At 53.6% G+C, this 27321-nt stretch overlaps 1 protein-coding gene across 1 annotated transcript; it reads left to right on the plus strand.

The window, feature by feature from the left end:
- Positions 1-10562: 10562 nt before the first annotated feature.
- On the plus strand, positions 10563-26762 carry LOC116957798 (potassium voltage-gated channel subfamily V member 1-like; the record flags this gene model as incomplete). Its single annotated transcript, XM_032980170.2, is given in 5 exon segments — positions 10563-10696; positions 17448-17911; positions 17914-18524; positions 18526-18595; positions 26232-26762. Coding segments are annotated over 5 exon segments (1800 nt in total), but the record flags the coding sequence as incomplete, so codon positions are not given.
- Between the last annotated feature and the right edge of the window lie 559 nt (positions 26763-27321).

Consider the following 27321-nt stretch of genomic DNA (forward strand, 5'->3'; position numbering starts at 1 on the left):
AGCCCCCCGCAGTGCCCCCCTCTCCAGCGCCCCCCTACACCCCAGCGCCCCCCGCCCCCACAGCGCTTCCCCCCCCCCAACGCCCTCCCCTCAGATCCCCGCCCCCCACACCGCCCCCGAGAGCCCCCCCCTCCACAGAGCGCCCCCCCCCTCACGAGCCACGCCCCCTACAGAGGCTGCCTCTGTAGGGGGCGTGGCGCCCCCCCCCCCCCAGCAGGGCGCGAGGCGGCAGGAGGCCCGTGGCAGGGAGGGGCGAGGCAGGGAGGGGCGTGTCAGGGAAGGGCCGGGCAGGGAGGGGCGTGGCATGGAGGGGCGTGGCAGGGGGCGTGCCAGGGAGGGGCGGGCAGGGAAGGGCGTGGCAGGGAGGGGCGGGCCGTGCCGGCGGCGTCTTCACGACGCGCGTCTCCAGTAGCCGGGCTCCATGCAGCTCGCTGTGAGTCGTCGCCCCGAGTCTCTCTGCGTGCGTGCCCCGTGCGTGCGTGGCGAACTTCTTTCGCCCGGCACGTAACCGACCGTGCTATTTGGAGGTGCAGCGGGGCGGCGGGGGGGGTAGGAAGGGAAAGACAACAAACGGAACACAAAAAGCAGTTCTGAAGAAACGAGTTTGTCAATCTAGATGATGATGTAAAAGTGCAATGTTCCCAGTGGGATTCCTACTATGGGAAGGCAGAACGTTCCAGACGGCCGCAGGGGCGCATCTGAAATGCGCCGCGCGATTGCGAGGATCGCCACAACCACCGTCGTTTTTCGATGGTTCGCCAAAAGCTGCTGCTGCAGCTGCTGCGAGGATGATGCCCGGAGGGTGGTCTGATGATGGTCGATGCTCCCTTGTCGAGATGAGCGGCGAGGTGTTGGTGTGGTTCGTTCAGGGCGAGAGCACTTTGTGCTACCGGCCGCCACTTCGAAACGAGTGCCACCTCATCGATTGCGAGGCAGAAAGATTCACACCACGGCGGTGTCACTCATAGACGGAGGCTTTCGTGATCGCGTTATCGCTGATAACTTTGCGGATTCTTTGCCGATTAAAAATCGTAGATTGCGATGATTGCAATACGGCATCAAAACGGCCTCCTCCTTTAGGAGGTGCGGCTAAAACGACAGTCACCGGCCATGATCAATCTACTGCTGGATAGAGGCTTCCTCGTGCCATCTCTAACAGCCGGTGTGTTACATCACATCAGCCACCACCACCACGTGGCCCTTTTGAGCGTGCATCATTTCATCGGCATTAACCCAACACGAACAAAACTATGGACCGGTTTCGGCATACGGTGTCTCATCAGCAGGGCCACGCTTGCTTGGCTTGATTCAATGCTGGGGAACTTTGCATACACCATGACACGAGTTGGTGGGTGGTCTAAACATCACAAAATATGCCACGCCTGCAGTTCCTGTGCGCTGGTGGTCTGCATAAGGCTGAGAGAATATGCGCATTCAAACCACATGTATGCATAAACTAAAAAAATAAAACAGTTTTTTTTTGTTTTAAACCAGGTGAGACCCTCCTCCACGCTCCACACACTGCTCCCTCCGTGTTACAAAGATGAAGGTTATAGCCTTCAACAGACAACACGTTCTACTTAATTCTATTGAATTAAGTAGAACGTGTTGTCTATATTTATTTAAAGTTGCGCATTTTGATGTGACGTCACATTTCTTAAACCCCCCCCCCCCCACCTCTTCACACATCGTCACAAATGTCTGACCTCCCCCCCCCCCCAGGTGCGTGACGTCATTTATGGACGGCCCCTTAGCAGATTGTTGCGGCAAAGTGTTTTTAGCGAGTAGCACATATGAAGACTGGGACGGTACACAAGGGGGTGGGTGGCCTGCACCACGCCCGACCGCCTTTGTCTCTCTAGTGGCGATGTTTACACACCACACCAGGTACTCAGGGAAGGCCCAGGACCGGCTCAAATAATCGTCACCGGTGTGGGACCGGAGAGCGGGAATCGAACTCGGGCCGCCGGGTTCGTAGCGCAGCGTAGCGACACAGTTGCAGTGGCACCTGGCACAGTAAGTCTTCAATAAACACATTCCTGCGGAGGGAGCTGGCAGGAACGTTGGGTTGCTCGGTCAATGGCCAGGGTCAACGGCGGCACCACCACGTGGTGTGTTCAGCACAATATGCCCGACTGTGAGGGCGGGCACAAGCCGGCGTGAGTAGGTTAAACGTTGAGTTTTATAAGGGCACCACGGGGTGACCAGCCCCTCCCCACCCAGCCCCACCCCTCCCACCCCCCACCCAGCTCCACCCTCCCCACCCAGCCCCACTGCTACCACCCCCCACCCAGCTCCACCCTCCCCACCCAGCCCCTCCCCACCCTCCCCACCCAGCCCCTCCCCACCCAGCCCCTCCCCACCCTCCCCTCCCCACCCAGCCCCTTCCTCCCCACCCAGCCCCTCCCCACCCTCCCCTCTCCACCCAGCCCCACCCCTCCCATTTTTGGATGCACGACGGACGGACGGACACAATAATCCCCTGTGGGCTGGTGGTGTAACCAGGAAGTTCCTACACAGTATTATAGGAGTAATTTCTTTCAGCGCGAGGAATACACGCGGGGTCTTCAAGGATTCCCATCACTCCAAGCGTCCCGAAACTCCAACTCACTTCCCCTTTAAGTTTCAAATGAATATACCTAATTTGAAATCGCTACATCTCTGCAACCACGAACCGCCCATGAATGCAACACTTACCACTTGAAAGGGCGGGGCATAGAGAGGGCGGGGCATAGAGAGGGCGGGGCACATAGAGGGCGGGGCATATAGTTTTAAATTACCGCGAGATGCCTCTCCCAGCGCACAAACACGCCCCTAAGCCTCAGTCATTCGCAAGACAACGCTGCCTCAACGTTGGATAGGTCGCACGCGACCCCAAGACTTGGCCGCTACACTCTTGGCCCCCAAGATCCCCAGGCATCACCACATCCTGCGACTTTTTCTTGTGGGGATACGTCAAAGACCCGTGGTGTTTTTGTGGCCACCATTAGCGACTAATTTGGATGACCTCAAAAACAGAATCACGTCAGCGGTGACTTCAGTGTAAGAAGACACTTTGAGAGGCGTGTGGGACAAATTCAACTATCGTCTCGATGTTGTCCGTACAGCAGGTAGAGTGCACAGACCATTAAAAAAAATGGTCAGTAAAACTTAATAACTGATTAAACCGTTTGTAACTTTTTGTGTAATTGTAACACGTTTCCATCGTCAAATATACTGCTTTGAAATTGGGTCCATCTTTAAAAACACCCTGTTTATCCCTCGAGCCCTTTTCCTGAAGGTTCCTTGACCTTCCCGCCTTCCCACTTTCTCCAACGGATCCCAACCGACCCACCCCATAAATCATCCTCCGTTGTCCCGCTCTCTCCACGTTACATTGCTCCTCAATTCCCTGCCTCTAACCAATCCCCCTTCAGGCCGCGTTAAGGACCAGTCAGAAGGAGTGCTTCACCTTCTGTCTGTGCGTGTTATGCACGCCGTGTCCAGCATGCGGCGTTAGTCTTGTCGGTTGCGCCTGAATCCAAGGCCGTAGCCATGGAGTCAACATTGGGGGAGACCAAATCTTCCAGGGTGTCTGGGGGTCCCAACCCAGAAAAAATATCTAAATTTTAAAACTTATTTCCTGCCTAAAATATTTTAAAAAAATTCACTAACACATGGGATGGACTTTTGATTTATGTTTTACAATAATGTTTAATAGTGTATTGTATTACATTGCTGTTTTTACTTTTTTTACCATTTATTGTTTCCTTGTATGTAATGGCAGAGATTAGGGGTTAATAAAGTACAACCATAACCACAATCATATAAACAGAAATCTATGAATTGTTATATGAAGACAAGTCCAGATATTGTGGCCAAGGTTCAGCAAATTGTTGTTTTTTATTTACATAGCATAGCAATTCTTTAATAGCAATATATTGGGGGGACATTTTGAGCATATTTGAATATGTAATTACGGCCTTGCCTGAATCACTACACAACGACAGCGGACCGCGTGCTGATATCAGCCAATCGAATGAAGGGGCGCGTGAAACGTCATTACTCGATCCATGGATCGATGGCCGATTAATCGACACGGCGATTAACCCGCAAATTACAAAAAAAGCCCAGTAATTTTTTTAAATGTTCGTTTGTGATATTATCGTGCCCGTGTTGATATATTAACGAAGAACAACTTGATTCCGTGAGCATAGACTAAACGATTGGCGGGGTAAGGAGTTTACTCCTCCGCGCTGCAGAACTTATCAATAAACTGTAGTTCTTATATGCATCTACTGCTGGATGAATGTCACACTCACCTAACCTCCCCCCCCAATGCACTATCGGCATCATTAGCCAGGGTCTCTCCACTGCTGGATGAATGTCACACTCCCCCCGAACAGCTGAGACGGAGCGGCCGCCGCCACTGCTTTGTCGCCCACGCGCCACCAGATGGCGACAATCGCGTTGCCAACTCACGGCAGCCAACACACAGAGAGAGGCAGAGAGAGGGGCAAAGACTTTTGACTTTTAAACAACTTTCATTGCCGCCAGCAGCAACAGCCACTGGAGGCGATTCCGATATGAAACACACAAAGTCACCAGCAACACAAACACACAAAGTCACCAACGACACAAATGAAAATAAACGCTGTAAATCCAGGCGCTGCGGCGCTAAGTGCGCCGCGCACAACACGAAAGAAAAGTCACGTGGTGGTGGTGGTGGTGGTGTTCATCGCGCACGCCACGTTGACGAGCGAGCGCTTCAGAACGTGAACACGAGGGGGGTGCCGTCCACGCTGCTACAGAGAGGGGCTTGTCCGGCTCCCCAGCGTTCTAAGAAGACGCGCTGCACATCACCGACACGTGTGTGTGGTACGTGGCGTGCTCCAGCCGGAGCCGCGCCTTGAGCAGGCCCCTGAACACTGGAAGCAGCACAGAGCAGCCGTCAGTGTCACCTTGCAGCATCTTCCTCCTCGTTCTGTAACACCGCTATCTTCGCCTGAGCACAGGCGAAGCAGAGAGAGAGAGAGGGGCCGCCGTAGAGTGGTTAGCAGCGAGAAGATGATGATAATGCAGCCCTCTCTCTCTCTCTCTGTGTGTCCATTGTTTGATTGGTCGTGGTTTTGGTGACCCACCGGGAGGAGGTTCCTCGCTTTGCGAACGAGGCTCCAGCTGAGCAAAATTAACTTGGAGAGGACAAAAAAAAACACCCGCACTGCCACGTGCAAAAAGAAGGGCAATTGCCCGAAACGTCGCCCGTTACATATATTGTTTTGATTTAAAGCTTTCGTGACTGCAGGGATTCATATTCTTGGTTCTTTCGGTAAAGTCACGTAGAATGGAAACAAAAAATATATAAAACAATACAATTCTCACGACGTTTCGACTGCAACACAAGCAATCATCATCAGGTGTGAAAACCACTGCAAGAAAATTTGTGGTTTTCACACCTGATGATGATTGCTTGTGTTGCAGTCGAAAGGTCGTGAGAATTTTATTGTTTTATATTTGTATTATTTTATTGTTTCCCTTCTACGTGACTTTACCGAAAGAACCAAGAATATGAATCCCTGCTCGTCACGAAAGCTTTAAATAAAAAAATATATTGTTGTTTAATGCCACCGTGTTGTTGATGAGCTCGTTGAGGCTTATTGTTAATCGCGCTGATCAGGGTGGTCGGGTTTGGTTGCACAGAAACCCACGATCGGTTAGGCCCTCATCTAGCAGTGCATTGACAGAAGGGGCTGCCCGCGTTGACCGGATCCGCCGAGGTCACGCACGCGTCACACGCGCTCCAGACTCGGGATGAACGGCCGTGGCGCACGCGCAAACACGCCGCTCGCTTCTACTTGGTTGATGGGCAGCGGGGTCGCGTAGCGGGTCGCTATGCGGCGCGATCCTGGGCCTCCCGTAGGTCGACTCAGCCTCAAACGAGTAACCGATGATACGTGTAAAACGCAGCCACTCGGGAGACGAAGGTGGCCGGGCGTGGTCCTGGCCACTCGCCACCTTCGTGTGAGCCTTCATAGGCGACTGGCTAACAGCACTTGCCCCAACGGTCTTGCACAGGCTATACGGGGCGCCTTTGTCTTTGGGGGTGAGGGCGGTCGGACCTGGTGGCGACACACCGCTTCGGAGCTCCTCCTGCACCCTCATTCTCCCTCACTCCTCCCTCGCCCACTCCTCACCCTCCTCACTCGCTACCGATGACAGCCGTGGCCGGGAACCGCTCACCACTGCGCCACCGCTCCACCGCGCGCGCCCAACGTCTAACCCAGGCGTCGGCATCCACAATAACAAGAAGAGAAATAGGGATTTTTTTTTCTTCCGAATTCGGTACAAAAATGAATCAGTCAGTGCCCAGTGCCGGGTTGTCCTAGTAGCGCAAGTAGCTGCATATGTAGTAGCTACTACTAGTTGTACACGTGTAGTAGCTACTTGTACTGCACGTGTAGTAGCTACTAAACGTGTAGTAGCTACTTGTACTGCACGTGTAGTAGCTACTACACGTGTAGTAGCTACTTGTATTACACGTGTAGGAGCTACTACACGTGTAGTAGCTACTACACGTGCAGTACAAGTAGTAGCTACTACACGTGTAGTAGCTACTACACATGTAGCTACGGGCCCCGCACTTTCAAGGGCCCCGCGCTAAATGCTTTCAAGCAATCAATTCCGGTTCAGTGATTCTGCACTTGCTCTATTACTATAGTACTATACTGCCTTCAACTTTTATGAACGACTGGGTGTTTAAGGTTAGCGATTTGTCATATTATCTGGTTGTGTAGCAAATTAAAAAAATACAATTACTTTACTATGCAAGTAAAAAAAAATGTTTTAATATTTATGTGTTTTTTATTGTTTTTTAGGGCCCCCTTTATAACATATGCTACAGGCCCCGCACAAGCACACACGCAGAAGAGCTATTACCCGAAACGTCACCGATTTTATGTTTATGAAATATATCATCATGAATATGAAATATATCATCATGTATATGAAATATATCATCATGTATATGAAATATATCATCATGTATATGAAATATATCATGTATATGAAATATATCATCACATCGCTCGCTAGTCTCCTTTCCGCATTCACAACTCATGATTTGCTCCCTAGCTCACCCCACGACCCCCTCCTTAATCTGCCGCTCATAGCCACCACCATCACCACCACCACCGCCGTTCACTCGTCATGTTCTTAATGCATGGCTCTCACTAATTCCCCATTCATTCAATCCGTTCTCCTTCATCATGTACCGTTATCCATTTGGCTTTCACCGAATTCACGCATCACAGATGCGCCCCCATCGCTTCCTCTCGTCTATTTCATTCACCGCATCTACCACCATTACATTGACACGTTGTTGGAGCCTTGTCCATCCCTGTGTCAAGCGCCTTGGAGAAGGCGTCATGTAAGTTATTTTAAGATCAGAGAGGAAATGCCAAGACACGGCAGGAGTGCAAAGTGCACGGAAGGTAAGCAAGTCACGAGCAAAAAACTATTAATCTCCATATATATAAAAGGCAAATCTCCATATATAAAAGGCAAAGTTGTGATTATGTGTCTGTTCAAAATGTTTAGCGTACTTCCCGACATGCAACAAACTGGAAATTTGCCATGTGGCTACTTTCCAGACTGTACACCATGCAAACATTATAAAAATACACTTTTGGATTTTTTGGGAGTGTGGGGGGAGCTCAATAATGCATCATTTTTTTGCACGGCAAGTGAGCTGTGATGTCAAATCTGTCACGTGACCCGCGCACGTGGAAGCGTAACGCATTGTAGCGTAGCGGTTTGCGCGCCTCGCTACGAACCCGGCGACCCGAGTTCGATTCCCGCTCACGGCCACCACCGGTGACGATTGTTTTTACCGGTTCTGGGCCTCCCCTAGGTCGACTCAGCATCAAACGAGTAACTGCTATGCTGTGTGAATATCGCCACTGGGGAGACAAAGGCGGCGTGCGTGGTGAATCCAAGTCCCGGGCGAAGCCGGCTAGTACATCCTAGTAAAGTATATATTGCAAAAGTGGACATCGATTCCTGCCGATATTCCCAACCACGAAACGCAAGCTTGGGCCAAGTCAGCCGCTCAGCCCGTCTCGGATCGCGCAGTCGTCAGCTGCCGGCGATGAGCGGCATGGGCGATCTATGGAGGTCAGCGCTCATTGATCTCAATCTCTCCGCTAAGGTGCCGCGCTAATTGGCCCCTGCGTCATCACGGCCAGCTCCCGAGTCCCGCTCGCAGCCACGGAGTAGCGAGCGGAAGGTCATCAGCCCAGGGAATCGGTTCCCACCGGATCGCTGCTGTCAGACTGGCCAGAGCGGGCATTGCTCTTCTAAACGGAGTGCTTCTTAACATTTACTTCGGCCTTGCATCCCTTTCGTCCTCAAACGTTTAAAAAAAAACCCTACAATCTTAATAAATACGTCGGTGTGATGAAACAAAGCAGTTGCACTTACGTGCCCGTGCCTAATTTGTGTTTTCGATGGTTTTGCCTTGTAAACAAAGTCTGGCCATGTCTCCCACGCCTAACACGAGCACTACTCCTAACCACACACTAACCCCACCCCTAACACCACCACTAACCCTAACACAGTGGTTCACAACCTGTACTGAAGCCTTGCACCCCTTTGCTTCTCAAACGTAAATAAAAATGTACAATGTTAATCACTGCATCGGGTTTGCTGAAACAAAGTAAGTTGTACCATAATTTGCCCATCCTTGATTTGTGTTTTCAATTATTTACCTTTTAAGACAAAAAAAATCTGGCCACGTCTCGCACACAGCACCCCCAAGGGGTGCTGTGTGATGGACCCCAGGTCAAGAAGAAGAAGAAGAGCCACTGATGGAACTAGATGTTGTGTGCCGGGCGCAGACGTGTTCTCCCGTGCCGCTTCCTTGTCTGCGCCACCTTTTGTCCAACGTTTCGCTCGGCTCCCCCTTTGAGACACAAACGACAATAATAATTACAACAACAATAATAATAGCTGACGGGCCTTTGTCAATCCACCGCTGAATGATAAATTCGCTGTCAAGCCGTCGCCACCGCAACGACGCAGCCAGCCACTGGCGCGCACGGCTCTGAAGTGACTGCTCCGTCTCGCGTCGCCGGCGGCGGCGGCGGTGACGCCGCGAGTTGGAACCTCGCGCGGACAGGCGCCGGGTGGCTCGTTCCATCGCAACGGCTTGGGGAGTCCTTCATCCAGCGGTGGATTGACCACGGCCGATGGTGAAACCCGATGTTGGGCGTGCACGTGTGTGCACGTGTGTGTGTGTGCGCGTGCACGCGTGTGTGTGTGTGCACGTGTGAGTGTGTGTGCACGTGTGTGTGGGGGTGCACGTGGGGAGCGGTGGTGTAGCGGTTTGCGCACTGCGCTACGAAACCTGGCGACCCGGGTTCGATTCCCGCTCACGGCCAACACAATTGAAGATTATCTGAACCGGTCCTGGGCCTGCCCTAGGTCGACTCAGCCTCGAATGAGTACCTGGTGCGGTGAGTAAACATCGCCACTTGTGATACAAAGGCGGCCGGGCGTGGTGCTGGCTACCCACCCCCTCGTGTGCCGTTCTGGCTTTCATAGGTGCTCGCTAACAGCACTTGCCCCTACAGTCTGTTAAGGCTATACAGGGGATCTTTGTATGTATGTGTGTGGGTGCGTGTGAGCGATAGTGAAGTGGTTAGCGCGCTGCCCTGCAAGCCCGGCCACCCGAGATCGATTCCCGCTCACGGCCACCACCACTGGCCCTCCCCTAGGTCGACTCAGCCTCAAATAATTACTCGGTGCGGTGTGTAAAAACATCGCCACTGGAGAGACAAAGGCGGTCGGGCGTGGTGCCCGCGACCCCACCCCCTCGTGTGCCTGTTGAGGCTATAGGGGGGGGGGGGGGCTTTGTCTTTGTATGAACTGGCTCGCAATAAATCGCCACCTCCTCCCGGAGTGGCCCGGCGGGGTAGGGAACTGGGCAGAGTCAGAGCAGATGGGGATGGTGGGGCGAGGGGATGATGGTGGGGTGAGTGTGAGAGGGGATGGGGGTGATCGGGAGAGTGAGGTTGATGATGGTGGTGGGGAGAGAGTGAGAGGGGGTGTTGGTGGAGGTGGTGAGAATGGGCACGGCGGGGGGTGATGGTAGTGGGGAGAGTGGGAGAGAGGGTGGTGGTGGAGGTAGTGGGGAGAGAGTGAGAGAGAGGGTAGTGGGGAGAGAGTGAGAGAGAGGGTGGTGGTGGTAGTGGGGAGAGAGAGGGTGGTAGTGGGAGAGACTGAGAGAGAGGGTGGTGCTGGTAGCGGTGAGAGAGACCGAGAGAGAGGGTGGTGGTAGTGGGGTGAGAGAGACCGAGAGAGAGGGTGGTGGTAGTGGGGTGAGAGAGAGAGAGGGGGGTGGTGGTGGTAGTGGGGTGAGAGAGAGAGGCTGAGAGCCGAGTGCGCGACAGAGCGAGCGAGCGGGATCGCGCGAGTGGCCGCACTCGAAGGGGACTCGAGGTGAGAGAGAGGAGGAGGAGGGGGGGGCTACACGGGGAGGGTGCGAGCTGAGCCCCCCACTGCCGGAGCGAGGAGCAGGAGACTAAAACCACTCCCTCCACACCCTCCACACCCACCCCCCGGTGCCCGGGGGCCCAGGCGCGATCCACGTGGCCAAGGCGACCGCGGAAGCCACCGAGCTTCGGGTGTCGACCACGGGAGCCGCGAGCACCAGCCACAGGTGAGGGTGGCACGCGATGTCGTGGACCTGCATTGTCCTCAAAATTGCCCTTTCGATTTCATTTAATTCAAAGCATACTTTGAGCCCTCTTTCGTTCTATATATTCATTCATAATAAGCATCATCGTCACCGCCACCTATCACGTTCAGTCGTCGTCCGCGCAACTTGCATCGTCGCTCGCAATCCCAGACGAGGCACGGCAGGCGAGCGGGAAGGGCGTCCGAACGGAGGCGAGCGCGCCGACGGTGATGCCCTTGACCCGCGAGCACCGCGGGTGACACGCGCGGCGTCAGTGGCATGGTCCGCGAGAGCTCTTGGGGTGAGCGGAGCTCGGGCTGGACAACAACAACAGCAAACAACAACAACGGAGGCGAGAGAGACGATGTTGTTGTGGGTTCACTCTCCAAATCTGTGTGTGCTGTACTCGTAACGAATTGGCTGTGTCGGGTGGTGGCGGGTTTAACGACATATTTATATTAACGCGATCTAACCCCCCCCCCCCCAAACAAAGACCTCTAATATGGATCTCAACACAGCTGTTTTGTTTCCAGAAAAGGGTAAAACCTCATCATGTTTTTCATAGTCGCGAAAGCCCCCTACGATGTGTTAAACTCTTTTGAACTTCTTTCGCACCGCGCTAATCGGAGGTGCGATTACATGTTGGAAAACACGCAAACACACACAGTGTATGTGTATAATGGGCGACGCGCTGGGCAATTGGTTGATAGCAGAGAGATCTGATTACCGCAATGCCCCCTCCCATCCTTTAATTCATCTTCGCCGCAATAACGCGCGCAGACGGCGTCCAATTCAACGCATTTCTCATTAATAATCACAAACAAACAAACGAAGGCACACACCCTCCAGATGTGTTGCTATTTTATTTTCATTATTAACCCACGAGGCGAACCTGAGCCGTTGCCTATGCCCGGATCGGCGCCCCGGGAAGAATGTACCGGGACCCGGCACACCACGTCAGGCATACCGCTCGCTGCGTCGTCGTCATCATCACGATCCATGGGCGGACATCATCCTGGTAGTCGTCGTAGGTGTCCACTGCTCACGTTGTCATGTCTTCCCGCCTTGACGGTTCCTTCCATTTCTCCGAACAACAAACAAACAACAACAGCACGCATTTAATTGTCCTGTTGTTTACCGTCCTGCATATTTAGCTCCAGTTGCCTTCTCATCACTGTTTGCATTGTCAGGTTGTCCACCTTCTCAATGGCGGAGTCAGGATTTTCAGGAAGAAGGGGGAGCAACCCCTCCAGCAATGAATGATAGAGGAGTTGTTAGTAAGGACTTCATATTCTTGGTTCTTTCGGTAAAGTCACGTAGAAGGGAAACAATAAAATAATAAAAATATAAAACAATACAATTCTCACGACGTTTCGACTGCAACACAAGCAATCATCATCAGGTGCTAACGTTAAAATAACCGCCACTTTTTTCACATTTTCTTGCTGTGGTTTTCACACCTGATGACGATTGCTTGTGTTGCAGTCGAAACGTCGTGAGAACTTAATTGTTTTACATTTTTATTATTTCATTGTTTCCCTTCTACGTGGTGACTTTACCGAAAGAACCAAGAATATGAATCCCTGCAGTCACGAAAGCTTTAAATCAAGAAGTAAGAACTTGTCCCTTGTTTTTTTCATTCGACGCGTGTGCGGCGATGGCGCAGCCACCGATCGAGGGGTCGAATTCGAACCGCGTTGTGTGATTGCCATCGCGCTCGCTGAAGGTGCTGATGCCTTCGGGGAAGTCGTGGACTGTATACACCACTGCGCACAATTCTGTGAGTCACTTACAGTGAGGGAAAAAAGTATTTGATCCCCTGCTGATTTTGTACGTTTGCCCACTGATAAAGAAATGGTCAGTTGATAATTTTAATTTGTAGGTTTATTTGAACAGTGAGAGACCGAATAACAACAACAAAATCCAGAAAAAACGCATGTCAAAAATTGTATGAATTGATTTGCATTTTAATGAGGGAAATAAATATTTGACCCCTCTGCAAAACATGACTTAGTACTTGGTGGCAATACCCTTGTTGGCAATCACAGAGGTCAGACGTTTCTTGTAGTTGGCCACCAGGTTTGCACACATCTCAGGAGGGATTTTGTTCCACTCCTCTTTGCAGATCTTCTCCAAGTCATTAAGGTTTTTTCAAGGCTGACGTTTGGCAACTCAAACATTCAGCTCCCTCCACATAGTTTCTATGCGATTAAGGTCTGCAGACTGGCTAGGCCACTCCAGGACCCTAATGTGCTTCTTCTTGAGCCACTCCTTTGTTGCCTTGGCCGTGTGTTTTGGGTCATTGTAATGCTGGAATACCCATCCACGACCCATTTTCAATGCCCTGGCTGAGGGAAGGAGGTTCTCACCCAAGATTTGACGGTACATGGCCCCGTCCATCGTCCCTTTGATGCGGTGAAGTTGTCCTGTCCCCTTAGCAGAAAAACACCCCCAAAGCATAATGTTTCCACCTCCATGTTTGACGGTGGGGATGGTGTTCTTGGGGTCATAGGCAGCATTCCTCCTCCTCCAAACACGGCGAGTTGAGTTGATGCCAAAGAGCTCTATTTTGGTCTCATCTGACCACAACAGTTTCACCCAGTTGTCCTCTGAATCATTCAGATGTTCATTGGCAAACTTCAGACGGGCATGTATATGTGCTTTCTTGAGCAGGGGGACCTTGCGGGCGCTGCAGGATTTCAGTCCTTCACGGCGTAGTGTGTTACCAATTGTTTTCTTGGTGACTATGGTCCCAGCTGCCTTGAGATCATTGACAAGATCCTCCCGTGTAGTTCTGGGCTGATTCCTCACCGTTCTCATGATCATTGCAACTCCACGAGGTGAGATCTTGCATGGAGCCCCAGGCCGAGGGAGAGTGGCAGTTCTTTTGTGTTTCTTCCATTTGCGAATAATCGCATCAACTGTTGTCACCTTCCCACCAAGCTGCTTGGCAATTGTCTTGTAGCCCATTCCAGCCTTGTGTAGGTCTACAATCTTGTCCCTGACATCCTTGGATAGCTCTTTGGTCTTGGCCATGGTGGAGAGTTTGGAATCTGATTGATTGATTGCTTCTGTGGATAGGTGTCTTTTATACAGGTAACAAGCTGAGATTAGAAGCACTCCCTTTAAGAGTGTGCTCCTAATCTCAGCTCGTTACCTGCATAAAAGACACCTGGGAGCCAGAAATCTTTCTGATTGAGAGGAGGTCAAATACTTATTTCCCTCATTAAAATGCAAATCAATATATAACATTATTGACATGCGTTTTTCTGGATTGTGTTGTTGTTATTCTGTCTCTCACTGTTCAAATAAACCTACCATTAAAATTATAGACTGATCATTTCTTTGTCAGTGGGCAAACGTACAAAATCAGCAGGGGATTAAATACTTTTTTCCCTCTCTGTATAACCGCTTTGCCGTTACTTATTGCCAATTATGGACTCAGGCTATTGTCCTATCATCTCATAGAGTCCCTGGCACGTAATAATATGCTACACAGTGGCAGTGGGGGTCGCAAAATGCCGATTCATTACTAATAAACCCCAATGATCCGATCGAAATTAGGGATTTCGATCGGATCATTGGGGGGGCATGTGCCCCCCACACTGGCTCCGCCAGTCCACCTTCTGCGTGCAACTTTTTTGTTCGGTCTACATTGGTCATTTTTTGGGCTCAGCTATCGCTGTGGAGGAATGGGAACGTCCCCGAGAAGAAGAAGAAAATAAAAACGCTTCCCTTTCATGCTCGATGTCAATGGGTGACGTGGCCCTGCCCTGTGTCACTCCACTGCTGGATGAGCGAGCCGCGTACCGCCTAATATCGAGCAGCGCGCTACGATCCCCAGCGCCCTTTGACTTTGATTGCCGGGTCACGGCTCTGTAACATCAGCGACGAATTCTATCGGAAGTGGTCTCACTCCCTCTCCTCCCTCCCTGCCCTACCTCCCTCCCCCTTCCCTCTCTCCCTCCTCTCCCTCCCACTCCTCCCTCCCGCCCTCTCCCCTCCCTCTCCTCCCTCCCCTCCCTCCCTCCCTACCTCTCCTCCCTCCCTCCCTCCCCCTCCCTCCTTCCCTCTCTCCCTCCCCTCCCTCCCCTCCCTCCCCTCCCTCCCTCCCCCTCCCTCCTTCCCTCTCTCCCTCCCTCCCTCCCTCTCCTCCCTCCCTCCCCTTCCTCCCTCCCCCTCCCTCCCTCCCTACCTCTCCTCCCTCCCGCCCTCCCTACCTCTCCTCCCTCCCGCCCTCCCTCCCTCTCCTCCAGCGCCAACCCGCAAGAGCCCGCACGCTCTCCCGTGAGCGAGAGGGGGAGGCCTGAGTGTAGCAGTGGATTGGCACGCGCTGTGCGTGTTAAGGGCAAGGTGTGATGGTGAAATTACGGATTTGCGACCCGCGCCCGCCGTTCTCCGCGATCTCATTCCACGGCCTCAGATTCTAAATCTACAACTATTTTGTATTATAATTTTGTATTATTATTTTACCAGGTAAAGGCCACCGAGCTATGATATAGCTCTTTTTCAGAAGCGACCTGGCCGCAAATGATAGCTCAACGAAGTGGTTAATCACCTGGAGCAGCCAAATACTCTAAATGTATGTTTTGACATGTGGAGGGGAAAAACCGGAGAACTCGCCACGCGACCACGGGGAGAGAGACACGAAAACTCCAAATATACAGTAGCAGCAGCAGGGTTGGGATCGGACCCACGACCTCCTGCATACCAGGCGAGGTAGTTAACATCTCATAGCCACGGTGATGATGATGAGAGAGAGACACGAAAACTCCAAATACACAGCAGCAGCAGGCGTCAGGGTTGGGATCGGACCCACGACCTCCTGTATACCAGGCGAGGTAGTCAACATCTCATAGCCACCGTGATGATAATGAGAGAGAGACACGAAAACTCCAAATATACAGCAGCAGCAGGCGTCAGGGTTGGGATCGGACCCACGACCTCCTGCACACCAGGCGAGGTAGTTAACATCTCACAGCCACCGTGATGATGATGAGAGAGAGACACGAAAACTCCAAATACACAGCAGCAGCAGCAGGCGTCAGGGTTGGGATCGGACCCACGACCTCCTGTATACCAAGCGAGGTAGTCAACATCTCATAGCCACCGTGATGATGATGAGAGAGAGACACGCAAACTCCAAATATACAGCAGGAGCAGCAGGCGTCAGGGTTGGGATCGGAACCACGACCTCCTGTGCTCCAGGCGAGGTAGTCAACATCTCGCCACGCAAATGTCGAGGCCTGCTAGGTGTGGTGAGACGACTTCGGCAGAGAGTTCGTGTGGGCATTGAAGGAGCAACGCCTCAGTTGGTCTACGACGTGGTCCGTAGCTTGCGTGGCACCACTGCGGTTTCATGTCTTCACTCTGGTTCTTTCGGTAAAGTCACGTAGAAAGAAAAATAAATTAAATAATAGCGTACGACAGTTTCGGTTGCAACACGCGCAATCATCAGGTACTAATGGAAGAGACGACAAACCTAGTAAACTTAGAAATATAATGCAATACAACACAGAGGGCTCTGCATGCAGATCTGAGCTACCCGTCGGAGGCCGTTTGACTGCGGGAAGGGCTGCGTGCAGGTGCAGCACTTGTCGTAGTTTAAAAAAAGAGAGCGAGGAGAGAGCGTGAGCGAGGGAAAGAGAGAGCGACATGGAGTAGGAAGAGAGGGGGTAGAGAGAGAGGGAAGGGGTAAGGGGACATAAAGCAAAGCATAAAAAAGAAACGAAATGATGAACGAAGCGAAGTGCCGACTACACCGAGCATCTTTCTTGTTTCCTCTGATCGTAAACAAAAAAAAAGAGACACCGCAAACTCCAAATACACAGAAGGCATTGTCAGGGTCGGGATCGAACCCACGACCTCCTGCACACCTGGCGAGGCAGTTAACATCTCGTAATAACAACAACGAAACGTGTTTCATCGTTACAGCACGGTGGCTATGGTCTACAGGAGGTCGTGGGTTCGATACCGACCCTGACGCCTGCTGCTGTTTGTTTGGAGTTTGCGTGTCTCTCTCTCTCTCTCATCATCATCACGGTGGCTAGGAGATGTTGACTAACTCGCCTGGTCTACAGGAGGTCGTGGGTTCGATACCGACCCTGACGCCTGCTGCTGTATATTTGGAGTTTGCGTGTCTCTCTCTCATCATCATCACGGTGGCTATGAGATGTTGACTACCTCGCCTGGCTTGCAGGAGGTCGTGGGTTTGATTCTGCGGTGTCTCTCTCCCCATGGTCGCGTGGATTTTTCTCCGGGCCCTCCGGGTTTTCCCCTCCACATTTATAATCGACATCACCACGCGTGTTTGTCCGTCCTGCATTTCTCCACACGACGATAAGCCGCTTCGTTGAGCCGTCATTTGTGATACCCAGGTCGCTTCTGAAAATATCTTCTATTTAGCTCAGTAGGGCCTTACCTGGTAAAAAAACTATAAATAGAGTCGTAGTAGCTGCCGTAGCAGCGCGTCACGAGAAGATGAATAACCCATTGGGAATTCTCACAGAGCAGTCCAGCCCCCTCGGTTTGAGGGACACGACCCAGGGAAGAGGGGGGGTGGGGGGTCACTCTCGAGATCCCGTCAAGTGGCCCTCTCTGGTCCGCACAGAGGAGACCAACGCGAACTTCTTTTTAAACTCCCAGACGCTGAGATGCGTTCGGGTGAAAGTTCGGGTGAAAGTTCGGAGCCACGTTTAAGCGGGCTTCGCCGCTGTTGTCTCGTCGCGTGCAGCAAAACCGCCTCCCGGGCCCGAGGCCACCAGCAGGCGCCAGTGCCGCCTCACCCCTCGGGAGAGGCGGCGTCCGTTAGCCGCGGCGGTGATGCGAGCACCACCGCCACCACCACCGCCACCACCACCACCGCCGCCGCCGGCGTCACCGCCGTCCCAGGCAGCGACGAGCTGGTGTCCATCAACGTGGGCGGCGCGCGCCACTCGCTGCCGTGCGCGGTGCTCGCCTCCTACCCACGCTCGCGGCTCGGCCGCCTCGCGCAGCTGTGGCGGTGGCGGCGGCGCCGTGGGGGAGGAGGAGGAGGAGGCGGGGGGCGGCGAGACGCGGGGCCCGGCGGCGGCGGCGGCGGCGGCCACCCGCACCCCCTGCAGCTTTGCGACGACGTGGGAGCGGCGAGCGAGTTCTTCTTCGACCGCAGCGCGGAGGCGTTCGAGTGCGTGCTGCACTTCTACCGCACGGGCCGCCTTGCACCTGCGCGAGTCTCTGTGCGCCGTTCTCGTTCGGCCAGGAGCTGGAGTACTGGGGGCTGGAGGACGCGCTGCTGGCCTCCTGCTGCCAGGATCGCTACGCGCGCCGGAACGCCGCCGCCGCCGCCGCCGCCGCCGATGACCGCGGCGGCTCCTCCGCCGAGGACGGCGAGCGAAGGGACGCGGACCGGGACTCGGACTCGGACGGCGAGGGCGGCGGCGGCGGCGGCCTCGAGCGCGGCCGGTGCCGCCGTCTGCGCCGCACGATCCGGGCCACGCTGGAGCGGCCCGGATCGTCGCGTGCGTCGCGGGCCGTGGCGGCCGTGTCGGTCACCTTCGTGGTGCTGTCCATCGCCAACATGGCCCTGGTGAGCGCGCCCGAGTACGCGCCGGCGGCCGGCGACGACGAGGCGACGGCGCTGGGGGTCCTGGAGGGGGTGTGCATGGCGTGGTTCACGGGCGAGCTGGCGCTGCGATTCGCGTGCGCGCGGCGCAAGCGACGCTTCGCCGCGCGCTTCGTCAACATCGTGGACCTGGTGGCCATCGCGCCCTTCTACGTCACCCTGGCGGTGGAGCAGCTGGCGGGGGCCTCCACGGAGCTCGAGAACGTGGGGCCGCGTCGTGCAGGTGCTCAAGCTGTCGAGGTCGCTGCGTATGCTCAAGCTGGGCCGTCACTCCACAGGCGAGTAAGGCGCTCGCGTGGGGAGAGTGGTGGGTGGGTGGTGGGTGGGTGGGTGGTGGGTGCGGTGCCCAGGTCACACGCAGACGGCAACTTACCACGATCGCTCAGATTGGGCCGCTCCAATGAGCGAGGTCGGTCCCCGCAGAGTCGAGGCCGAAGGGCTCCCTTCCACCTAACGGGGATCCCAGAGGCTCGTGGCCACAGCCGACACCGATGGCCCTCGTGCGCTGTTGGGGCCGAACGAGAGAACACAGCCGGTCGACACCGACTGCGACTCGTGTCACCGCACGGCGACTCGCAGTGCAGCTCCGTTGAGCTGGCGGTCTCGATGAGGCCGAGCAGCAGCTGAGAGACGTCGGGCACGCGACGGCGCGCCGCGTCGAGCGTCCGGGCGCTGCTCGTCCGCCGTTTACAGCCCAGCGGTGGCATTTCCACGTTCCTATGGCGCGGAGCGACGGCCCTGGCGGTGCTCGCTGGCGGTGCCGCGTGTTGCTCGGCACAAGCCGAGTCTTAACTTATTGACTCCTGGTAACGGTTTTTGTTTTTTATTTGACGACGGATGGCCCCGCTGGGCTGCGTAGCTCTTTTTCAGAAGTCACCTGACCATCACAAGTGGTAGCTCAACCAAGTGGGTTTATTATCAACATCATCATCATCGTGTGGACATACTCAGCAGTATGTCCACACGATTATGTGTGGACATACAGCAGCCAAATACTCTGAACGCGTGACGCTGATTCTAAACGTATAAGAAAGGTAAGCGAATCACTAACATGTAATAAATATACTAAAACTAAACTGTTTTTTTATTTCACCAGACAAGACCCACTGAGCTTTGTAGCTTTTTTTCCCAAACGCGACCTGGCTATCACAAATTATGGCTCAACGCGGTGGCTTAGCGTCACCTGGAAATGCACAGCAGTCAAACGCTCGAAACGCGTGGACGTTGATTCTGAATGTGGAGAGGAAAACCGGAAGACCTGGAGAAAAATCCACGCGACCACGTGGAGAGAGAGAGAGAGACACCGCAAACTCCAAATACACAGCAGCCAGTGTGAGGTTTTCTGGATCGAACTCACGACCTCCTGTATACCTGGCGAGGTAGTTAACATCTCCTAGCCACCGTGATGATGATGATGAGAGAGAAACACGCAAACTCCAAAATATAGAGCAGCAGACATCGTCAGGGTCGTGATCGAACTCACGACCTCCTGCATACCAGGGGAGGTAGTTAACATCTCCTAGCTGGCAATGGAAACAAATCGTGCGGGCGCCACGGCGCTTCCGAAATGCGATGTTTGTGATGTGGCGGTGTTTGGTGGTGGCGGCGGCGTCTCGTTTGTCATTGCGAGCAAAAGCTGTGGATCCATTCAGCGACATCTCGTGTGACATTGCGAGCCAGGGCTGTGAATCCATTCAGCGACGTGTCGTGTGACATTGCGAGCAAGGGCCGTGAATCCATTCAGCGATGTGTCGTGTGACATTGTGAGCAAGGGCTGTGGATCCATTCAGCGACGTGTTGCGTGACATTGCGAGCCAGGGCTGTGAATCCATTCAGCGATGTGTCGTGTGACATTGTGAGCAAGGCTGTGGATCCATTCAGCGACGTCTCGTGTGACATTGCGAGCAAGAGTTGTGGATCCATTCAGCGACGTCTCGTTTGACATTGCGAGCACGGTCTGTGAATCCATTCAGCGACGTGTCGTGTGACATTGCGAGCAAGGGCCGTGAATCCATTCAGCGACGTCCGACCTTTCACCCCACGTGCTGGTAACTCCTTTACGGAACGGAAGCCGACACCTCGTGGAGCGAAACGTCGGACGTCGTGCCGAACGACAGGCGCGACAAGCCCCGAATGCACACGCCGGTAGTCGTGACCCATCGAACGAACACCGTGGATTTCCCGTGGTGTTGTAACATCAGCCGCACCATGGGCGATTCGCGACGCAGCTGACAGGCGATGCGAAGGGCTCGTCGCCTCGTCACGGCCACTCACGCTCCGACACGAAACACAAACTGAGCGCAGCGCGTCGCTGTCACGCGTTAGCCCGAGGTCCCGGAGCTGATCACGTCCACTCTTTGGAGTCCGCGAGCCGAGCGAGCGAGTGGACGTGGTGCCGGCCACCCACCCCCTCGTGTGCCACAGTGCCGGCCTTCATCGGTTGCTGCTGCTGCTGCTTCTCGCGACTACGGACAGTGCTTGTTCCCAGCAGTCTGTTCAAGCTATATACGGGGGGGGGGGTCTTTGTCTAAATGTGATGTTTAAGCACGAATAACGAATAGAGGAACTCAACACATTCGTGAATGACTGCGCTATGAAGAAGGAACATTGCCCGAAACGTCGCCTATTCTTTATGTTTAGTTTTCGGGCCGCAGTGTTTTTGATGATTGTATTGAGTTAGTTGTGTGTGTGTGTGTGTACGTAGCGAGTGTGTGTGCGTACGTAGGGAGTGTGTGTGTGTGTAAGTAGGGTGTGTGTGTAAGTAGGGAGTGTGTGTAAGTAGGGAGTGTGTGTAAGTAGGGAGTGTGTGTGTGTACATAGGGAGTGTGTGTGTAAGTAGGGTGTGTGTGTGTGTGTACGTAGGGATAGTGTGTGTGTACATAGGGAGTGTGTGTAAGTAGGGAGTGTGTGTAAGTATGGAGTGGGTGTAAGTAGGAAGTGTGTGTGTGTAAGTAGGGAGTGTGTTTACGTAGGGAGTGTGTGTGTGTAAGACGGGAGTGTGTGTAAGACGGGAGTGTGTGTGTGTAAGTAGGGTGTGTGTGTAAGTAGGGAGTGTGTGTAAGTAGGGAGTGTGTGTGTGTACGTAGGGATAGTGAGTGTGTGTACATAGGGAGTGTGTGTAAGTAGGGAGTGTGTGTAAGTATGGAGTGGGTGTAAGTAGGGAGTGTGTGTGTGTGTGTACGTAGGGAGTGTGTTTACGTAGGGAGTGTGTGTGTGTGTAAGTAGGGAGTGTGTGTGTAAGTAGGGAGTGTGTGTAAGCATGGAGTGTGTGTGTAAGTAGAGAGTGTGTGTAAGTAGAGAGTGTGTGTAAGTAGGGAGTGTGTGTGTACATAGTGTGTGTGTAAGTAGGGAGTGTGTGTGTGTACGTGGGGAGTGTGTGTGTGTGTACGTAGTGTAAGTAGGGAGCGAGTGTGTGTACGTAGGGAGTGTGTGTAAGTAGGGAGTGTGTGTAAGTAGGGAGTGTGTGTAAGTAGGGAGTGTGTGTAAGTAGGGAGTGTGTGTAAGTAGGGAGTGTGTGTGTGTACGTAGGGAGTGTGTGTGTAAGTAGGGTGTGTGTGTGTACGTAGGGATAGTGTGTAAGTAGGGAGTGTGTGTGTGTACGTGGGGAGTGTGTGTAAGTAGAGAGTGTGTGTAAGTAGGGAGTGTGTGCGTGTAAGTAGGGAGTGTGTGTGTGTGTGTAAGTAGGGGGTGTGTGTGTGTGTACGTAGGGAGTGTGTGTGTACGTAGGGAGTGTGTGTAAGTAGAGAGTGTGTGTAAGTAGGGAGTGTGTGCTTGTAAGTAGGAGTGTGTGTGTGTGTAAGTAGGGGGTGTGTGTGTGTGTACGTAGGGAGTGTGTGTGTGTACGTAGGGAGTGTGTGTAAGTAGGGAGTGTGTGTAAGTAGGGAGTGTGTGTAAGTAGGGAGTGTGTGTAAGTAGGGAGTGTGTGTGTGTACGTGGGGAGTGTGTGTGTGTACGTAGGGAGTGTGTGTAAGTAGAGAGTGTGTGTGTACGTAGGGAGTGTGTGTAAGTCGGGAGTGTGTGTACGTAGGGAGTGTGTGTAAGTAGGGAGTGTGTGTACGTAGGGAGTGTGTGTAAGTCGGGAGTGTGTGTACGTAGGGAGTGTGTGTAAGTAGGGAGTGTGTGTAAGTAGGGAGTGTGTAAGTAGGGAGTGTGTGTGTGTACGTAAGGAGTGTGTTTACGTAGGGAGTGTGTGTGTGTGTAAGTAGGGAGTGTGTGTAAGTAGGGAGTGTGTAAGTAGGGAGTGTGTGTGTGTACGTAAGGAGTGTGTTTACGTAGGGAGTGTGTGTGTGTGTAAGTAGGGAGTGTGTGTGTAAGTAGGGAGTGTGTGTAAGTATGGAGTGTGTGTGTAAGTAGAGAGTGTGTGTAAGTAGAGAGTGTGTGTAAGTAGGGAGTGTGTGTGTGTACGTAGTGTAAGTAGGGAGCGTGTGTGTGTACGTAGGGAGTGTGTGTAAGTAGGGAGTGTGTGTGTGTACGTGGGGAGTGTGTGTGTGTACGTAGGGAGTGTGTGTAAGTAGAGAGTGTGTGTGTACGTAGGGAGTGTGTGTAAGTCGGGAGTGTGTGTACGTAGGGAGTGTGTGTAAGTAGGGAGTGTGTGTACGTAGGGAGTGTGTGTAAGTCGGGAGTGTGTGTACGTAGGGAGTGTGTGTAAGTAGGGAGTGTGTGTAAGTAGGGAGTGTGTAAGTAGGGAGTGTGTGTGTGTACGTAAGGAGTGTGTTTACGTAGGGAGTGTGTGTGTGTGTAAGTAGGGAGTGTGTGTAAGTAGGGAGTGTGTAAGTAGGGAGTGTGTGTGTGTACGTAAGGAGTGTGTTTACGTAGGGAGTGTGTGTGTGTGTAAGTAGGGAGTGTGTGTGTAAGTAGGGAGTGTGTGTAAGTATGGAGTGTGTGTGTAAGTAGAGAGTGTGTGTAAGTAGAGAGTGTGTGTAAGTAGGGAGTGTGTGTGTGTACGTAGTGTAAGTAGGGAGCGTGTGTGTGTACGTAGGGAGTGTGTGTATGTAGGGAGTGTGTGTAAGTAGGGAGTGTGTGTAAGTAGGGAGTGTGTGTAAGTAGGGAGTGTGTGTAAGTAGGGAGTGTGTGTATATACGTAGTGTAAGTAGGGAGTGTGTGTGTGTACGTAGGGAGTGTGTGTGTGTATGTAGGGAGTGTGTGTAAGTAGGGAGTGTGTGTAAGTAGGGAGTGTGTGTATGTAGGGAGTGTGTGTAAGTAGGGAGTGTGTGTAAGTAGGGAGTGTGTGTAAGTAGGGAGTGTGTGTAAGTAGGGAGTGTGTGTATACGTAGTGCAAGTAGGGAGTGTGTGTGTGTACGTAGGGAGTGTGTGTAAGTCGGGAGTGTGTGTACGTAGGGAGTGTGTGTAAGTAGGGAGTGTGTGTAAGTAGGGAGTGTGTAAGTAGGGAGTGTGTGTGTGTACGTAAGGAGTGTGTTTACGTAGGGAGTGTGTGTGTGTGTAAGTAGGGAGTGTGTGTAAGTAGGGAGTGTGTAAGTAGGGAGTGTGTGTGTGTACGTAAGGAGTGTGTTTACGTAGGGAGTGTGTGTGTGTGTAAGTAGGGAGTGTGTGTGTAAGTAGGGAGTGTGTGTAAGTATGGAGTGTGTGTGTAAGTAGAGAGTGTGTGTAAGTAGAGAGTGTGTGTAAGTAGGGAGTGTGTGTGTGTACGTAGTGTAAGTAGGGAGCGTGTGTGTGTACGTAGGGAGTGTGTGTATGTAGGGAGTGTGTGTAAGTAGGGAGTGTGTGTAAGTAGGGAGTGTGTGTAAGTAGGGAGTGTGTGTAAGTAGGGAGTGTGTGTATATACGTAGTGTAAGTAGGGAGTGTGTGTGTGTACGTAGGGAGTGTGTGTGTGTATGTAGGGAGTGTGTGTAAGTAGGGAGTGTGTGTAAGTAGGGAGTGTGTGTATGTAGGGAGTGTGTGTAAGTAGGGAGTGTGTGTAAGTAGGGAGTGTGTGTAAGTAGGGAGTGTGTGTAAGTAGGGAGTGTGTGTATACGTAGTGCAAGTAGGGAGTGTGTGTGTGTACGTAGGGAGTGTGTGTATGTGTATGTAGGGAGTGTGTGTAAGTAGGGAGTGTGTGTAAGTAGGGAGTGTGTGTATGTAGGGAGTGTGTGTAAGTAGGGAGTGTGTGTAAGTAGGGAGTGTGTGTGTGTGTAGTGTGTGTAAGTAGGGTGTGTGTGTAAGTAGGGAGTGTGTGTAAGTAGGGAGTGTGTGTGTGTACGTGGGGAGTGTGTGTAAGTCGGGAGTGTGTGTAAGTAGGGAGTGTGTGTAAGTCGGGAGTGTGTGTAAGTCGGGAGTGTGTGTAAGTAGGGAGTGTGTAAGTAGGGATTGTGTGTAAGTAGGGAGTGTGTGTGTGTACGTAGTGTGTGTAAGTAGGGAGTGTGTGTGTGTACGTAGTGTGTGTAAGTATGGAGTGTGTGTAAGTAGGGAGTGTGTGTACGTAGGGAGTGTGTGTAAGTAGGGAGTGTGTGTGTGTAGTGTGTGTGTGTTATTGGGGAGGGAGGGAGGGGAAAGAGAGGGAGGGGCGGGTGGAGCTCCTCGGCTACCCGAGGGATCTTCGTGAGCGAGGCAGCCAGGCGGACGCAATGACCTTGACCGTTATTTATTTATTTCGTTTAAAAGCCAAACAGCGTGCGCCGGTGGGGCTGACGAGATGTGCAGGTCGCACCCGGTGGTTGCTATTTCCGTTACTGAGAGCTCCTGCAACGGGGGAGGGAGAAGAGGGAGGGAGGTGAGGAGAGGGGAGGAGAGGGAGGGAGGGAGGGCGAACATTGAGGGCGAACATTGAGGGCAGAGCCAGAAAGGGAGTTTGCCAAGTGCCCTCCGAGTCACAGACGCTCCTGTAATGTTATTTGTTGATCTCCGTTGCCACGATCAAAAAACCCTCCCAGGTAGCGCGGCCCCGAGGCCCGGCGGCTTTCGCGTAGCGCATTGCCCCCACGGCGTGAACATTGCCGCGTGTGTGTGTGTACTGTGGTGTGTGTGTACTGTGGTGTGTGTGTGTATTGTGGTGTGTGTGTAGTGCAGTGTGTGTGTGTACTGTGGTGTGTGTGTACTGTGGCGTGTGTACTGTGGTGTGTGTGTGTACTGTGTGTGTACTGTGGTGTGTGTGTACTGTGGTGTGTGTGTACTGTGGTGTGTGTACTGTGGTGTGTGTACTGTGGTGTGTGTGTACTGTGGTGTGTGTGTACTGTGGTGTGTGTGTGTACTGTGGTGTGTGTGTGTACTGTGTGTGTGTGTACTGTGGTGTGTGTGTACTGTGGTGTGTGTGTACTCTGGTGTGTGTGTACTGCGGTGTGTGTGTACTGTGGTGTGTGTACTGTGGTGTGTGTGTACTGTGGTGTGTGTATGTACTGCGCTGTGTGTGTGTGTACTGTGGTGTGTGTGTGTACTGTGGTGTGTGTGTGTACTGTGGTGTGTGTGTACTCTGGTGTGTGTGTACTGCGGTTTGTGTGTACTGTGGTGTGTGTGTGTACTGTGGTGTGTGTGTGTACTGCGGTGTGTGTACTGTGGTGTGTGTGTGTGTACTGCGGTGTGTGTACTGTGGTGTGTGTGTACTGTGGTGTGTGTGTACTGTGTGTACTGTGTGTGTACTGTGTGTGTGTGTACTGTGGTGTGTGTGTGTACTGTGGTGTGTGTGTGTGTGTGTACTGTGGTGTGTGTGTGTACTGTGTGTGTGTGTACTGTGTGTACTGTGTGTTTGTGTACTGCGGCGTGTGTTGTGTTCCGTGCTCCAATTAGGTCGACGTGGGTACCGGGGTCGCGATGGGCGCAGCGGTTTGCCCGCTGTGCACCCCGTCACCCGAGTTAAATTCCCTGCCACGGCTAACATCAGTGGCTGAACACGTTAACAGCCCTCACCCCGCAGTGGATCTAGACAATGGCAACTCTCTGCCCCGTCTCTCTCTCTCTCACTCGCCGCCGCCCGTGACCTCGCAGGCCTCAAGGCGCTGGGCTTCACCATCAAGCAGTGCCACGAGGAGGTGGGGCTGCTGCTGCTCTTCTTCTCCGTGGGCGTCTCCATCTTCTCGGTGCTCGAGTACGCGCTCGAGAGCTCCTCCCCGGGCACGGGTTTCACGAGCGTGCCGAGCGCCTGGTGGTGGGCCACCACGTCCATGACCACGGTGGGCTACGGGGACGTGCGCCCCGACACGACGGCCGGCAAGCTGGCGGCGTTCGCGTGCATCCTGTCGGGGCTGCTGGTGCTCGCGCTGCCCATCGCCATCATCAACGACAAGTTCGCCTCCTACTACCGCGCGCTGCGTCTGCGCGACGCGGCCGAGCGGCACGGCCGCGCGCTGCGCGGCCTCGCGCGGGCCCAGGAGGACGCGCGGGCGGACCGCGGCGGGGACGCGGAGGGGGACGCGGGGCCGCGGGCGAACCTGCGCGACGTTTACGCGCGCCGCGTGCTCGGGGCCCTGCGCGGGCCAGGTGATCGCGACTCCGTGGAGAGGCTTTGACGGCCGCAGTCGTGGGGCGGGGGGCGTCTTAGGGGAGCGCGGCTGGCGGCGGGGGTGGGGGGCGGGGTAGGCAAGCACCAGCCGTGAAAATCCGGCGACGCCGCGCGGTCACGAATCGACCGAGGGCTAAGTCGGAGGTCGGAGTCGGAATGTCGGGGTCGGCACCGCGCACGTGGCGCCGTCTCGGAGCACGCGGTGGCGGTGATATTCCAAGGGAGCGACGCCGGGATTTGCGTACGGCGTTCATGTTGCCGGCAGCATTGTCAGGTCGCCCTGTGCGGAGAATCGCCGAGGAAGTAAGGAGAGGAGCGCGGAGGATTTGGACCCAAAAATTCAACGACGAAAATGGGAGTTCGTGGCATCCGTGGGGAGAGAGGGAGGGAGGGAGAGAGGGTGATGAACAGAGCTGGACCGTGAATGTTCCCGAGAGGAACATCCGCGAGGTGAAACGGGCGTCGTAGTGAAATTAGATTGGGTTTTTTTTTACCTTCAAGTTTAATGAGATATTTGAAAAATTATAATGACAACGCGGTGTTTGTACTGTCCACCACTGCGGCTTCCGCGCTCAG

The sequence above is a fragment of the Petromyzon marinus genome, chromosome 43, assembly GCF_048934315.1.
Source record: "Petromyzon marinus isolate PM22_M1 ecotype Great Lakes invasive population chromosome 43, UKy_Petmar_22M1.pri1.0, whole genome shotgun sequence".
Classification (NCBI taxonomy): domain Eukaryota; kingdom Metazoa; phylum Chordata; class Hyperoartia; order Petromyzontiformes; family Petromyzontidae; genus Petromyzon; species Petromyzon marinus.